At 39.2% G+C, this 12885-nt stretch overlaps 1 protein-coding gene across 5 annotated transcripts in view; it reads right to left on the bottom strand.

The window, feature by feature from the left end:
• LOC136866541 (nuclear pore complex protein Nup58) overlaps nucleotides 1-12885 on the bottom strand; it is a 166127-nt gene that overhangs the window by 66265 nt on the left and 86977 nt on the right. For all 5 annotated transcript variants that reach the window (XM_067143606.2, XM_067143608.2, XM_067143609.2 and 2 more), the window contains exon 5: nucleotides 5914-6112. In XM_067143606.2, coding sequence (XP_066999707.2) covers nucleotides 5914-6112 — 199 coding nt within the window. The remainder of the gene's footprint in view (nucleotides 1-5913; nucleotides 6113-12885) is intronic.

Here is a 12885-nt window from a genome sequence, read left to right as displayed (position 1 = left end):
CCAACTTGTGTTTGCAAGCAACTACAACATTCCTTATACAATGCCATGATCATATGCCTTTTCAATATCGATGAATGTCATCACCATATCATTCCTGTACTCCCAATGCTTTTCCATTAGTTGTCTCATAATGAAAATGGGCTCTGTTGTTGACCTTCCACTTCTGAAACCAAACTGATTTTCTTGTATCTGCTTCTCAACCCTCAACCTTATTCTACTTTCCAGTATCCTTTCCATTATCTTAGCAACATGCGATATTAGAGTAATTCCCCTGTAGTTCTTCAAAACTTTCTTATCACCTTTCTTGAAAATTGGGATGATTATTCTTTTTGCCAATCCTCAGGGATCTCCTTATTCTCCCAGACATTCCTGAGAACCCGATATGTCCACTGCAGGCCTACAGCTCCAGCTGCCTTTATCATCTCAACTGAAATTTCATCTATTCCAGCAGTTTTTCCATTCTTCATCTTTCTTACTGCCATTTCAATTTCATTCATTGTAATTTCTTTATCCATTTCTTCGTCAACTAATTGCCTTTCCTGGTCGTCCATTGAATGACTGTCATCCGTTCTTACGTTCAGCAGCTTCTGAAAATACTCTCTCCATCTATTTCTTATTTCTTCTGGCTTTGTTAAAATTATGCCACCTTCATCCTTCACAAATCTGGTGTTTACTTGATCTCTCTTTTTGTTTCTTAAGATACCATACAGTAATTTCTTGCTGCCCTGCGTATCATCTCTCAATTTCTGTGTGAATAAGACCCAGCTTTTCCTCTTTTCTTCCTCGACTACTTTCTTGGCCAAATTCTTTGCCTCCACATATTTTCTTCTACTTTCTTCAGTCTTAGATGTCTTCCATGCTTTCCATGCCATTTTCTTTTCCTTCACTTTAATCTTTACCCTATCATTCCACCAGTGTGTTTCTTTGTCTTTCACATTTCCTGATGTTCTACCACACACCTTTTCTGCACATCCGACCAGTGCTTCCTTAAATCTTTTCCATTCCTCTTCAACATTCCCCACCTCTGTCCTGGGTAGCAAGGGTATTATTTCCCTTTGAAATTCTTCTTGTATGCTTTTCTCCTTCAACTTCCATACTTTAATTCTTTTCTCTCTTCGAATGAAAAGAATTTTCTAACAAAGACTAGGAAAGAAGTGGAAAAGTTTCGGGATGTCCTTGACCAAACACTAAACCAAGTACATATTAACAAAGTTAAGATCCTGTTAGGGGACTTCAATGCCCAACTTGGAAGAGAAAATAAATACAGAGATATCATTGGGAAATGGGCTCCACATTAACATATAAATAAAAATGGTCAAAAACTTGTTGAACTCCGCAGAGAACACAAACTGATCTCAAAGTCCACATACTTCAAAAGGAAGCCAAACAAACTTAAAACTTGGAAACACGTCAAACACGTCATTCATTACACAGTGAACAAAGTCATCCAATGGGTTGCAGAATTTCGTTTATACACTTATTTTGTGGTGGAAGTTGTTTTATATGTTTATTAAGTTTTCTTTACAATTTTTTTCCTAGCATAAAAGACATGCACTAGATTTATGTTTTAAAAACTGAAAAAAATGCTTCTATTATGCAAATAAATATGGTGTGTCTATTTTATCTGGCAGAAAAACAAATGTCCAGATTTCCCCCTCTGAGTTCCATAACATCTCCTGTTTTTCCTGTGATTTACCAAATTTTCAAAAACTGATTGAAAAAGAGGGTCTATTAACACTAATCAAAGAGAAATAAAAGGATAGGATCTGACACTTCGAAAAATAAAGGTATTGGCCAAAGAAAGATATGGATCACGAGGGGCGTGAAAATGAAAGACTGCCCAGGCCTCGAATGCTCTAATACCAGTGAGATCAGAAAAGAACAAGATTTGACTAAGGGAGCTCTAAGATATATGAAAGTGAGGAGCCTGGCACAAGTAAGTGGAAGGAATGTCGGCACCCAGCTAAGGGCCCCGTGGTTGCCAATCCACGCTCCGATGGCGCGCCTTTTTACTCACTACTTACGACAAGCAGAGGATATCATGGATGTATTCTACTGCCCCACCCACAGAGGGATCGGATAATGTAAGTGGGCAAAATGTGCATGGGACTCCATTCTGCTACCACTGGTGGAAAAATCCATAAAATGCAGTACCATAAATTCACTTGACGGAACTCGGAACGATTTACAGTTGAAACTGGTTAAGACGTCCTCTCTAGTGCGTTTCCCTGGTTATTACGCTGTTATTTCAAAGTCCCAGTCCATGCCACATTAAATATATGCTAAAAAAACCTGGATAACACATTTAAGTCACTCTTTAGTACGTTCATAACTCCCACCATAAGAAATTTAAATTAGCGTTCTCGGTCACGTTGTGCGCACGATAGGCTAGTGACAACTGGCCGGGGTACGGATTTGGTAGAGAACTGAATTTCACGGCCCCAGAGTGCAGTTGTGTGTCGGCCTACAACTGGAGGGAGCGTCAGTCACAAGCCAGTCTTGTTCTCTTTGCGTCTGGCGTGTTGGTGCTTAATTTTACATTCATGAGGCCTCTTTCAGACGGCGTGGTTCGACCTGCTTCCGTGCTTAGCTGACGGTCCGCCTAGGCCAAAAGTAAGAACTAATTGTTCGAATAGAATCTTTCAGGTGACACAGAGACAGAGAGTAACCGCCCGGGGGAGAAATGTTTGAGGGGGCTGTGCGTGGTGAGTTGTGGTCCCACGCCTGCAGTTACTTGTTATTGGACATTAGTTTTTATGCATATCATCTTACACAGCAGATCGACCAAGCTTGCGACATCAGTATTGTGACCTGTGTTGGAACATGATAGTGTACCTAATGAAAGTAGAAATGGATTTAGACGATTAAACAAATAGGTCCACTCTCACCCATTTGACATATTTATTTCTCCTTTTCAATTTAAAAGTTATTTGTGTGATTTTTTCATTTCCTGTGAGATTTACAGCGATTGTTATGGAACCCGAAATTAATATTGAGAACTTAACAACTTTAATGTCGGAAATACCATGGTCTCGTCTTCGGGAAAACATGAAATCATTTAAAACCGTTATTGAGAGAGTATCCTCAAAATTGTACCCATCTCCTTATCTAACGAAATGTGAAGGACACAGCAACTTGAACTATTTTTGTATTCTCTTAAGCGTAGATGGTACACGAAGACGACGATGGTTCATATTTATTACCTGCGCTGAAAAGTGTGTTCAAAAGGATCTGCTGGAAAGCACGGGGAGTTTTGCACTGCTTGACCAGCTGTGTGTGTAAGAGTCAGCGGAAGTGGGTACAACCACGCATACACACGGGTGCGTTTTACTCCAGCCCCCTCTAAAAGAGGTCTGACCTGTGTAACAATTTATTTATTTATTTATTTATTTATTTATTCATGAAGCACAAGATACAGCTACACTGAGCAAATTTCACTTGCACTGTCAACGGACTATTTAACAAACGTAAACTTTCATAATAAAATATAACAAACATAAAAAAATATAACAAGATCAGGTACACATCCTACTAATAACTGTCCAAATCAAAAACCATGAGAATGTCCATGTTCATAGCCGAGTCGTCGTGGGTCAAGATGGCGGTATAATCCCTTCACATCAACTTATCTTTAAGATACTATTTACAAAATACACTTTTATTTAATGCTATATCTAGCTCTTGTCTCCTATTAATATTGTTAAAGAATGTTGGGAGGCGGATTAGGAAAGATCGTTGAACTATTGAGTGCTGAGTGTGGGGAATGTGGAGAAAGTCTTTGGTTCTGGTGGAGCGGGAAGGAACGCGGAGAGAGAAGAGAGAAACAAGATGTTCCGAGCGGTAATGTCCATTTAAGATCTCGTGGAGGAAACTAAGGTCAGCTACCTGTCGCCTGATGTGCAGCGGTGACACATTAATTGCCATTAATACCTGCTGCGTAGACAGATTTCTGAGCTTGGGGTTTCTGTTCCTTACAATTGCAGCAAAGGAGGACACTGCTCTGTCTAACTGTTTAGTATTGGAGGGGGTGGCTGTTGCCCAAATCGGAGAGCAGTAGTTTAAGAGAGGTTGAACGATCGTGAGGAAGAAGTGACGAAGAGCAATGGGGTCAGAAATTTCTGTGAAGCGATAGAGAATGCCTAGTAATTTCATAGCCTTGGTTGTATATGTTTCTATATGGGTCTTAAATTGTAATTTTGTATCGAATATTACACCTAGGTCACGCTGTTGCTTAACCACGGTGATGGGCTTGTCGAGTAGGTAATATGATGTCGGTAGAGGAGATTTACGCAGTGTTATGGTCATGTGGCAGCATTTTTGTGGATTGGGGATAAGTTTCCAAGTACGGCACCAGTTCGAGAGGGCATTAAGTGAGGACTGTAGCAGAGCTGCATCTGAAATGTACTTACGTGTGTAACAACGTACATAAATTAGGCCTACTGTACTTAATGTAATATAGCTGTCATGTTCGTGCTTAACTTTACGTTCGTGAGTTAGGTAACAAAGTACTTTTTTTTTTTTTTTTTTTTGGCTAGTTGCTTTACGTCGCATCGACACAGATAGGTCTTATGGCAACGACAGGGTAGGAAAAGCCTAAGAGTTGGAAGGAAGCGGTCGTGGCCTTAATTAAGGTACAGCCCCAGCATTTGCCTGGTGTGAAAATGGGAAACCACGGAAAACCATCTTGAGGGCTGCTGACAGTGGGATTCAAACTCTCTATCTCCCGGATGCAAGCTCACAGCCACGTGCCCCTGACTGCACGGCCAACTTGCCCAGTACGAACATAAATTAGGCCTACTGTACTTACGCATAGTGGTTTGCAGGACATTCAATTACGGAGAAGAAGAAAGCTAGACAGTTTATAGATGATAAAAAATTGAAGTTTAATGAGAAAGTGGATGCTAATCCACATATGGAATGCGTGCAAATCGCCCAAATGTTGGACTTTCTTCTGACAACTTTAAATATAATTGTAAGCCACGTGTATAGTTCGCATTCCTAAAAGTGCTTTTCCTTTATTTTACTATGATGGTGTTTTTAAAATGTATTATTTCTATGTTTTCATTGTAATTATTTTTACATTCAAACCTAACCTTAAATTTAACAACAAAACTGTTTTCCATTTTTTGGCATGTTCCTTCTTTATGACATTTTTGGTCCCCACAAAAAACTAACCAATTTTGGCTGTACTTATTATTTAATTTTGTGTAGTGCTGGGAGTGTTTGAGGACATCTTTGGTTCGCCAGGCGCAGGTCTTTCTGTTTGACGTCCCTGGATGACCTTTGTGTTTTAGTGTAGGATGATAATGAAATAGGGAGAGGGTGAAACCTGGTGTCAGCATGTAGCCCACTCCTGTTGAATAATAGCAAGTGTCAATCAATTTTCTTCAAATTTGTTAATACTTTCCGTATCAGCAGACAGAATTAAGAATTAGAATTAAGCAGATTACGATGGTATGGACACATAAGAAGGATGGTTCCAATTATGATCCCAACAGCATATTACAAAAGATATTGTGTTGGAAAGCAGCTCAGGGGAGGCCTCGTGATAGTTGGGAAAAGCAAATTTTCAAAGATGCTGCAAAGCATGATGTAAATTGGCAGCGAAAAATTAAAACATCAGCTGTGGATAGACAAGAAGAACTGGAAGAGGCTTGTAAATACCTGCACCTGGCTTGCTGGAGCGGAGAAATGATGATGATAAGCAAATATTTTAAAGATCTTATTGCACGCTTTTATGAGGATGACATAATGGTGTAGGTTTACGAAATAATTGAGCGTGAAAATGTTAATATAATGGAATGTTACCTCAAATGCAAAATCTTCATTGCATAGGTAATGCTTTGAGTATTCTTGACACATTCCAACCTCAAAATACAAATGTCATTTACCCAAAAATAAAAACATACATACCTTGAGAGGTTACAGGCACAGGTTGTATCACTAATTTTATGTGTTTTTCTGTGTTCTCTATTTCCTGACTTAGAATCTGCATATCATGCTCGAAACCAGCAACAAGTTCTTGGAAATACTGCAAAGGAGCCGTATTGTCATACTGCAGACCAGGTGGGGTATCATGTGTGCGCTGAGCCATCTCAGCATTATGTAAACACTACAAAAAAGAAGAGAGAAACACAAGAAGTTTCCAATTTGATCACAAATTTAAAATATGCCATACTGAAAGTAAAATACAGTTAAGTATATTTCATGCATAAGAACCACCAAATATTCACTCAATCTATATAAATAAAAATGAATTGCTAAAGGTGTTGGTAACCGCAAAACTCTGGAACGGCTGGACCAATTCAGCAAATTCTGTTTTTGAAATATTCGTCGAAGTGCGAGTAAGGTTTTTACGAAGAGAAAAATTGGGAAAAATGCCAGGAAAAATGTAAAAGCGTCATTTCCCTTTTTCCATTCAAACTGTTCCTCTCTCTATCCTTCTCCCATGTTTGCGCTTAGCGCTGTCCTCCTCTAATCCAGCGCGTTTGCCAAATGTCCGTAAATCTGAATATTATCGGTTAAAATGGGTGAATATCGGATTATGTACAAAATTTCAAGCTGCATTCGATGCAGTTAAATAAAAAAGGTTTACGAAATAATTGAGCGTGAAAATGTTAATATAATGGGATGTTACCTCAAATGCAAAATCTTCATTGCATAGAACTTATCATGTCATAACTCCTATGTTATATTCACTATATTGGTAATGTTTTCACTGCTGGTAAAGGAACATTTCAGATCGACGTAGATAAGTTTGTTTTTAAATTTAAATGATAAGAATATGCACTATTTGTGTTTCTTTTCAGTCATGTTCAGAGATTTTTATGTACAGGCAGGAAAATGTCAGTCGCTGGCCAACTTCTTTGCTATTGAATTTTCATGGGGGGTCAAAGCAAGGCGAATGGTCTTCAGATATGGAAGTTTTTTTAAAAACAAACCTCAAGTCCTTATCTCGCTTAGTTCTCAGTTTGTGACAGGAAGAATGTCTCCTTGGGTTTTGGTTTCACACGGGCTGGCTGTCTGTCTGTCTGGCTTCCTCGACTGCCGGTACGGATCTCCCAAACACCGCTCTCCAGACAGTCGCATGCAGTGTTGTATTTTGTTATAGTTAGAGACCTTCGTCTACCCTGATTGTTTTTACATCTTCGCTTCTCAACAAATGCTTCTTAGCAAACAAGTTCATCGATTTCTTTGGTTGATTGATTTATTTTGTGTGTGCTTCCATATACAGTATACTCATTTCAAGACTCATGCCGCCTATAAGACGCGGGCGGAGCAACTTCGGTCGAAGAACTCGAAATACTACAAGCCAAGCTAATTTTCAGTCTAATCGGACTGCACAACAACGTGAAGAGCGAAATGAAACTGAAAGGATTCGAATATCACAAACCCGTGCAGCGCGTCGTTCAGCTACTTAACTTTATTATTATTTATAAGTTTCATATTCCGTATTGATTGGATTCAATGTAATAGACAAGAAAAATGTTCCACCGATCAATACATTTATTGTGAATGAATTATTGCACTAGTACCGGTTTCGACCTATCTTGGCCATCATCAGCTAGCACACAAATTTACAGTCATAGGACAAAATTACAAAGATGTTACGTAAGAGCATCCGGATGTCTGATGTGTAAACACGCGTCATAACAAACCGACGAATCACAAACCTAACCCCGCCCCTACCTTCACAATAGCCACTCCTCCAGCCCCTCCACCAACATCCCTCCACACAGCTCGCATGAGCCCCAGACGTACTTGCAGCAGAACACAACAAATCTCCAAACATATCGGTACACAACCTCCACAGCAACAACAGTAAGTACTTTTTTCATTTCACACATACATCCAGGCATTCCTTCATACATACGCTATACTCATATTAGCTTTTCTTTACAGATAACAACCATATAACGTGCATAGACGAGAGAAGTGTCACCACCAACTGCTCTACAATTAAACCCTATCTTGCTGTATATATAAATCTTACCTGACTACATCAACAGTTGAATTGCACAGTACTCAATTTTCAAATTTTACTGACAAGAGTTCTTATAACATACCAATACAAAGTATATCAGCCATAGAACATTCTCGATATTCAACTTAATCAACACAAGAACTACAAGAGGATTGAAGAATGAATGCAACGCAACATGAACTCAAATTTTAATAGACGTTTTTAAAATATACCATGTTTTAATGTGCTTAATGTGCTATATTTTTTAGTGTCTTATGATGTGGCATATATATTTTAATATGTTTATGTACTCATGTCCATGCTCAATCAATAGGTTTTAGTTTATTCTAACCATCACCACTTTTAATCAGAGATATTTTAACGCAACATACTGCAATATATTTTACTTCAATTTTTTTATCAGACATCCGGATGCTCTTACGTAACATCTTTGTAATTTTGTCCTATGACTGTAAATTTGTGTGCTAGCTGAATGATGGCCAAGATAGGCCGAAACCGGTACTAGTGCAATAATTCATTCACAATAAATGTATTGATCGGTGGAACATTTTTCTTGTCTATTACAGCTAATTATCTTCCAAGTTTGAATCGAGCTGCTTTCAGTTACAATGTTTCAATCGACTACAGTGGCTACCAATGCGTTGCTATTGGATCTATGAACTCAGTTTGCCAAAATCGTAAGGCATTGAAATACAAAAATGAAGCCGCTGGATTGTGTTGCAGAAATGGCAAAGTGAAATTAGTGCCATTGATTCCACCACCAGATCCAATGTACTCATTGGTTTCAGGGAACAGGAACTGATTCCATACATTTCCTTACAAATATCAAAAAATATAACAACTGCTTTCAAATGACTTCATTTGGGGCAACAAATGTACTTCGGGACAATTTCATGCCAACTTTCAAGGTAACATATAACAAACAGACTTATCTCCCATATTGCTTTCCTTTAACATATAATAACGAACAGACTTATCACCCATACTGATTTGTTTATTTTATTGTTTTTTTGACAAAAATAATAAACCTGTCCTACTTAATTTGCACACAAAAGTCCAAATATATCACAGAGCAGGTTCACTGTTGCCAGTGTTACAGTAGATGGCGACTACAAATTCCTGCAAATTTATTTCATGGGCAGTTCAATACAAGAAATTGATCTGCATTGTGCACGTGACAGTTCAGTGAAGAGGTCTATTGAAGAACAATTACAAAATTTCTTTCATCAACACAATCAGTTGATTACATTGTTCAAAACTGCACTGGATCTCATGCCATCTGATAATCACAAAATTATAATCAGAGCTGATAAAACTCCTGTGGGGCAGCATGCAAGACGTTTCGATGCGCCAATAATTTATGAAGTAGCCATTGTTATAGTTGGAGAAAATTCGGAAGCTCGTGATATTGTTTTACATCGCCGGAATGTCAGTTACAGCGTGTGTATGAAACACACCGCTCATGCGATGCGCTACAATAATCCCATCATATTTTGGCAAGGTGAAGATGGTTCCAAGATGATGTCGTCAACTATCCACCCGAATTTCTGAACTCGCTGGATTTGCCAGGATTGCCGCCTCACTTTCTTTAATTAAAGGTCGGATCAGTGGCCATAACGTTGCGAAATATCAATCAACCGCATCTTTGCAATGGCACGCGGCTAGCGGTGAAAACATTATTGAACAACGTGATCGAAGCAACCATTCTAACGGGGAAGTTTAAAGGGGAAGACGTTTTGATACCACGCATCCCTATGATTCCGACTGACATACCATTTGAATTTAAACGACTGCAGTTTCCAGTGCGGCTCGCTTTTGCTATGACCATAAATAAATCCCAGGGGCAGACATTGCGGCTTTGCGGAATTAATCTTGAAAACCCATTTTTCTCGCATGGCCAATTGTATGTTGCCTGTTCCCGTGTTGGAAAACTATAAACAGTGTTTGTTTACGCGCCAGGTAATCAAACAAAAAATATCGTGTACCTTAAAGCTTCACAAGGAAATTTTCTTTCTTTCTTAATCTGCTTACCCTCCAGGGTTGGTTTTTTCTCGCACTCAGCGAGGGATCCCACCTCTACCGTCTCGAGGGCAGTGTCCTGGAGCGTGAGACATTGGGTTGGGGTAAACAACTAGGGAGGATCACCAGTACCTCGCCCAGGCGGCATCACCTGCTATGCTGAACAGGGGCCTTGGTGGGGTATGGGAAGATTGGAAAGGACAGACAAGGAAGAGGGAAGGAAGCGGCCGTGGCCTTAAGTTAGGTACCATCCCGGCATCTGCCTGGAGGAGAAGTGGGAAATCACGGAAAACCACTTCCAGGATGGCTGAGGTGGGAATCGAACCCACCTCTACTCAGTTGACCTCCCGAGGGTGAGTGGACCCCATTCCAGCCCTTGTACCACTTTTCAAATTTCGTGGCATTGCCGGGGGTGCCAGCTAATCACACTAACCACTACACCACAGAGGCGGACATCATTGTTTTCTATGACAGTTATTTCCTACGAAGAACGAGGAGTAAGTTTTGCCACATTATCGTCACGCCATCAACTTATCAAATTACTTGATTTGCAACGGGGGATAATTATGGCTCTGTGAGGGATTTGAAGATTTGCTGAACAGTTCCCATCTACGTTACAGTCAATCAGGGTTACTTCTGGGTAGTGATATGCTGTGAGCATTACCTTATTCACAATCAAGATATTAATATTGCAGGTAATGAAAACAGGTTTTTCCAGTAGTTTGTCACTAACTTTTGGTAGCAGTAGAAAATTAACTCATTTGATGTTGATAATGTAGTCATTTGCATTATTCTGATTTTTGCGTGCAGTACAGACTCAATTTCAGTTCGTTCCATTGTCATTTATTTTTTGAAAGAACGACGTCTGTCGGATCAGCTAGTGTGCAATAAATACTATTAATCACATGAAAGTCTGTCGCCATTGTTACAATTTAACGATATTTTATAACAATGTTATTTATTTTACGTTCCACTAACTACTTTTACAGTTTTCGCAGATGCAAAGGTGCCGAAATTTTGTACCACAGGAGTTCTTTTACATGCCAGTAAATCTACCAACAGGAGGATGACGCATTTAAGCACCTTCAAATACCACCGGACTAAGCGATAATAATATTTACGAATTATGAAACAAACAAGGGACAGGTCTCTAATAGAGGAAGTTAAAATATCACAAGGAGATAAGGCATAAAATTACTTGAGTATAAAGGACAGGATTGTCAATTTTTTTTTTGCTAGTGGTTTTACGTCACACCGACACAGATAGGTCTTATGGTGATGATGGGATAGGAAAGGCCTAGGAGTTGGAAGGAAGCGGCCACGGCCTTAATTAAGGTACAGCCCCAGTATTTACCTGGTGTGAAAATGGGAAACCACGGAAAACCATCTTCAGGTCTGCCGACGGTGGGATTCGAACCCACTATCTCCCGGTTGCAAGCTCACAGCCGTGCGCCTCTAACCGCACGGCCAACTCACCTGGTGTGTCAAAAATGTACCTATTGTGTATTATATAAGTTTTGTACTTCTAACAAATCAATAACCAAACATTCGACCTGAACTCCCCGCCCCATATGTTATCAAAAAATTCCAAGTGTAGTTACGGAGAGAGTTTAATCTGACCCTCATTACCAGCATGAATAAAGTTACCGTATTTACTTGACAATTCCTTTTTCTTCCACTTTTACAGAAGGAAAAAAAAAAAGGGTGGGGGGAGTCCAATATGTGATCACCTCAAATTTTGTGCAGTGAACACATGGCTTCTAGGCCATAATGAGCTATAAATTATACATGCAAGCATTCTACACTATTCTTTAACAAACTTATGAATGTATTTGAGTCATAATGGCTATTTTCATTGAATGGCAGTATATCTAAATGTAAAAAGACAATAAATGGTGAACACAACTTTTAGGCCTACATATAAAGTAAATATAGTCGCTTTTAGTTTCTCAATATCACGTCATTCATTTCATCTCATTAATTTCTCCTATTAGATTGACATCAGGAAGGGCATACAGTCGTAAAAACTCGCTATGATAATTCATCTCACTTCATACTCGACCCCGTAGGATAAAGGGATACGCATATCGTATTATGCAATGTTGATACAAAATAACTTAATGGCCAGTCATTTGTCTCTGTCAGTTGAGCAGTAGGCCTACCACACAGTAAACCTGAGGAAATCTTACCACTGCTTTCATTTGAATTATCGTCTTGTGTCGCCAACTTCCCTGATACCGGTATGTCATCATTCCAAATGATGTCACCTTCATTGTCATCTCGTCAGCCATGCATGGAGAGCATTCGAGGTCCGGTCTTTTTGAAACTATTAAAAATAGTTTTGTTCCCGACTATAGAGTCCAAACAGTGTGAATCTTCCCAAATTGTTTCTGGAGATGGTCTCTGACATTCCCAGTTTGTGTTTATGTAGCAGAAGTCACTCCTTCCTAATAAAGACATGCTGTAGAAAGTGCACCAAACGACCAGCTGATGACTAACATATGTTACGAGTTGTACTTCCAAATGTAATATATAGTGACCGGAGGCATTCTTTGGATAACTGCGGCTATTGAAAGCCAAACCCTTAGTTTTAAGTTTATTTCATGTTTGTTCTCCACATTTATCACATCAGGATTTACCTAAACAGCTATAAGTGAGATAAGAGAGATCGCATTGCTTGGGTTAGGTATGCTATCAAGTGCCCGCATAGTGCCAGAAGTTCCACGAGGGGAAGATTAAAAATAAACAACAAGACAGTTTGCTGCATTTATGGATATATCATGCATTTTATTATCATAATGGTTAATTTGGTACAATCAATGTCTCCATTTCTTAATTAACGCATAGTATGCTTTGTTTGGCATCTCCGAAAATCGTTAAGT

The sequence above is a fragment of the Anabrus simplex genome, chromosome 3, assembly GCF_040414725.1.
Source record: "Anabrus simplex isolate iqAnaSimp1 chromosome 3, ASM4041472v1, whole genome shotgun sequence".
NCBI lineage: Eukaryota > Metazoa > Arthropoda > Insecta > Orthoptera > Tettigoniidae > Anabrus > Anabrus simplex.
This window is presented reverse-complemented; position numbering and strand designations above follow the sequence as displayed.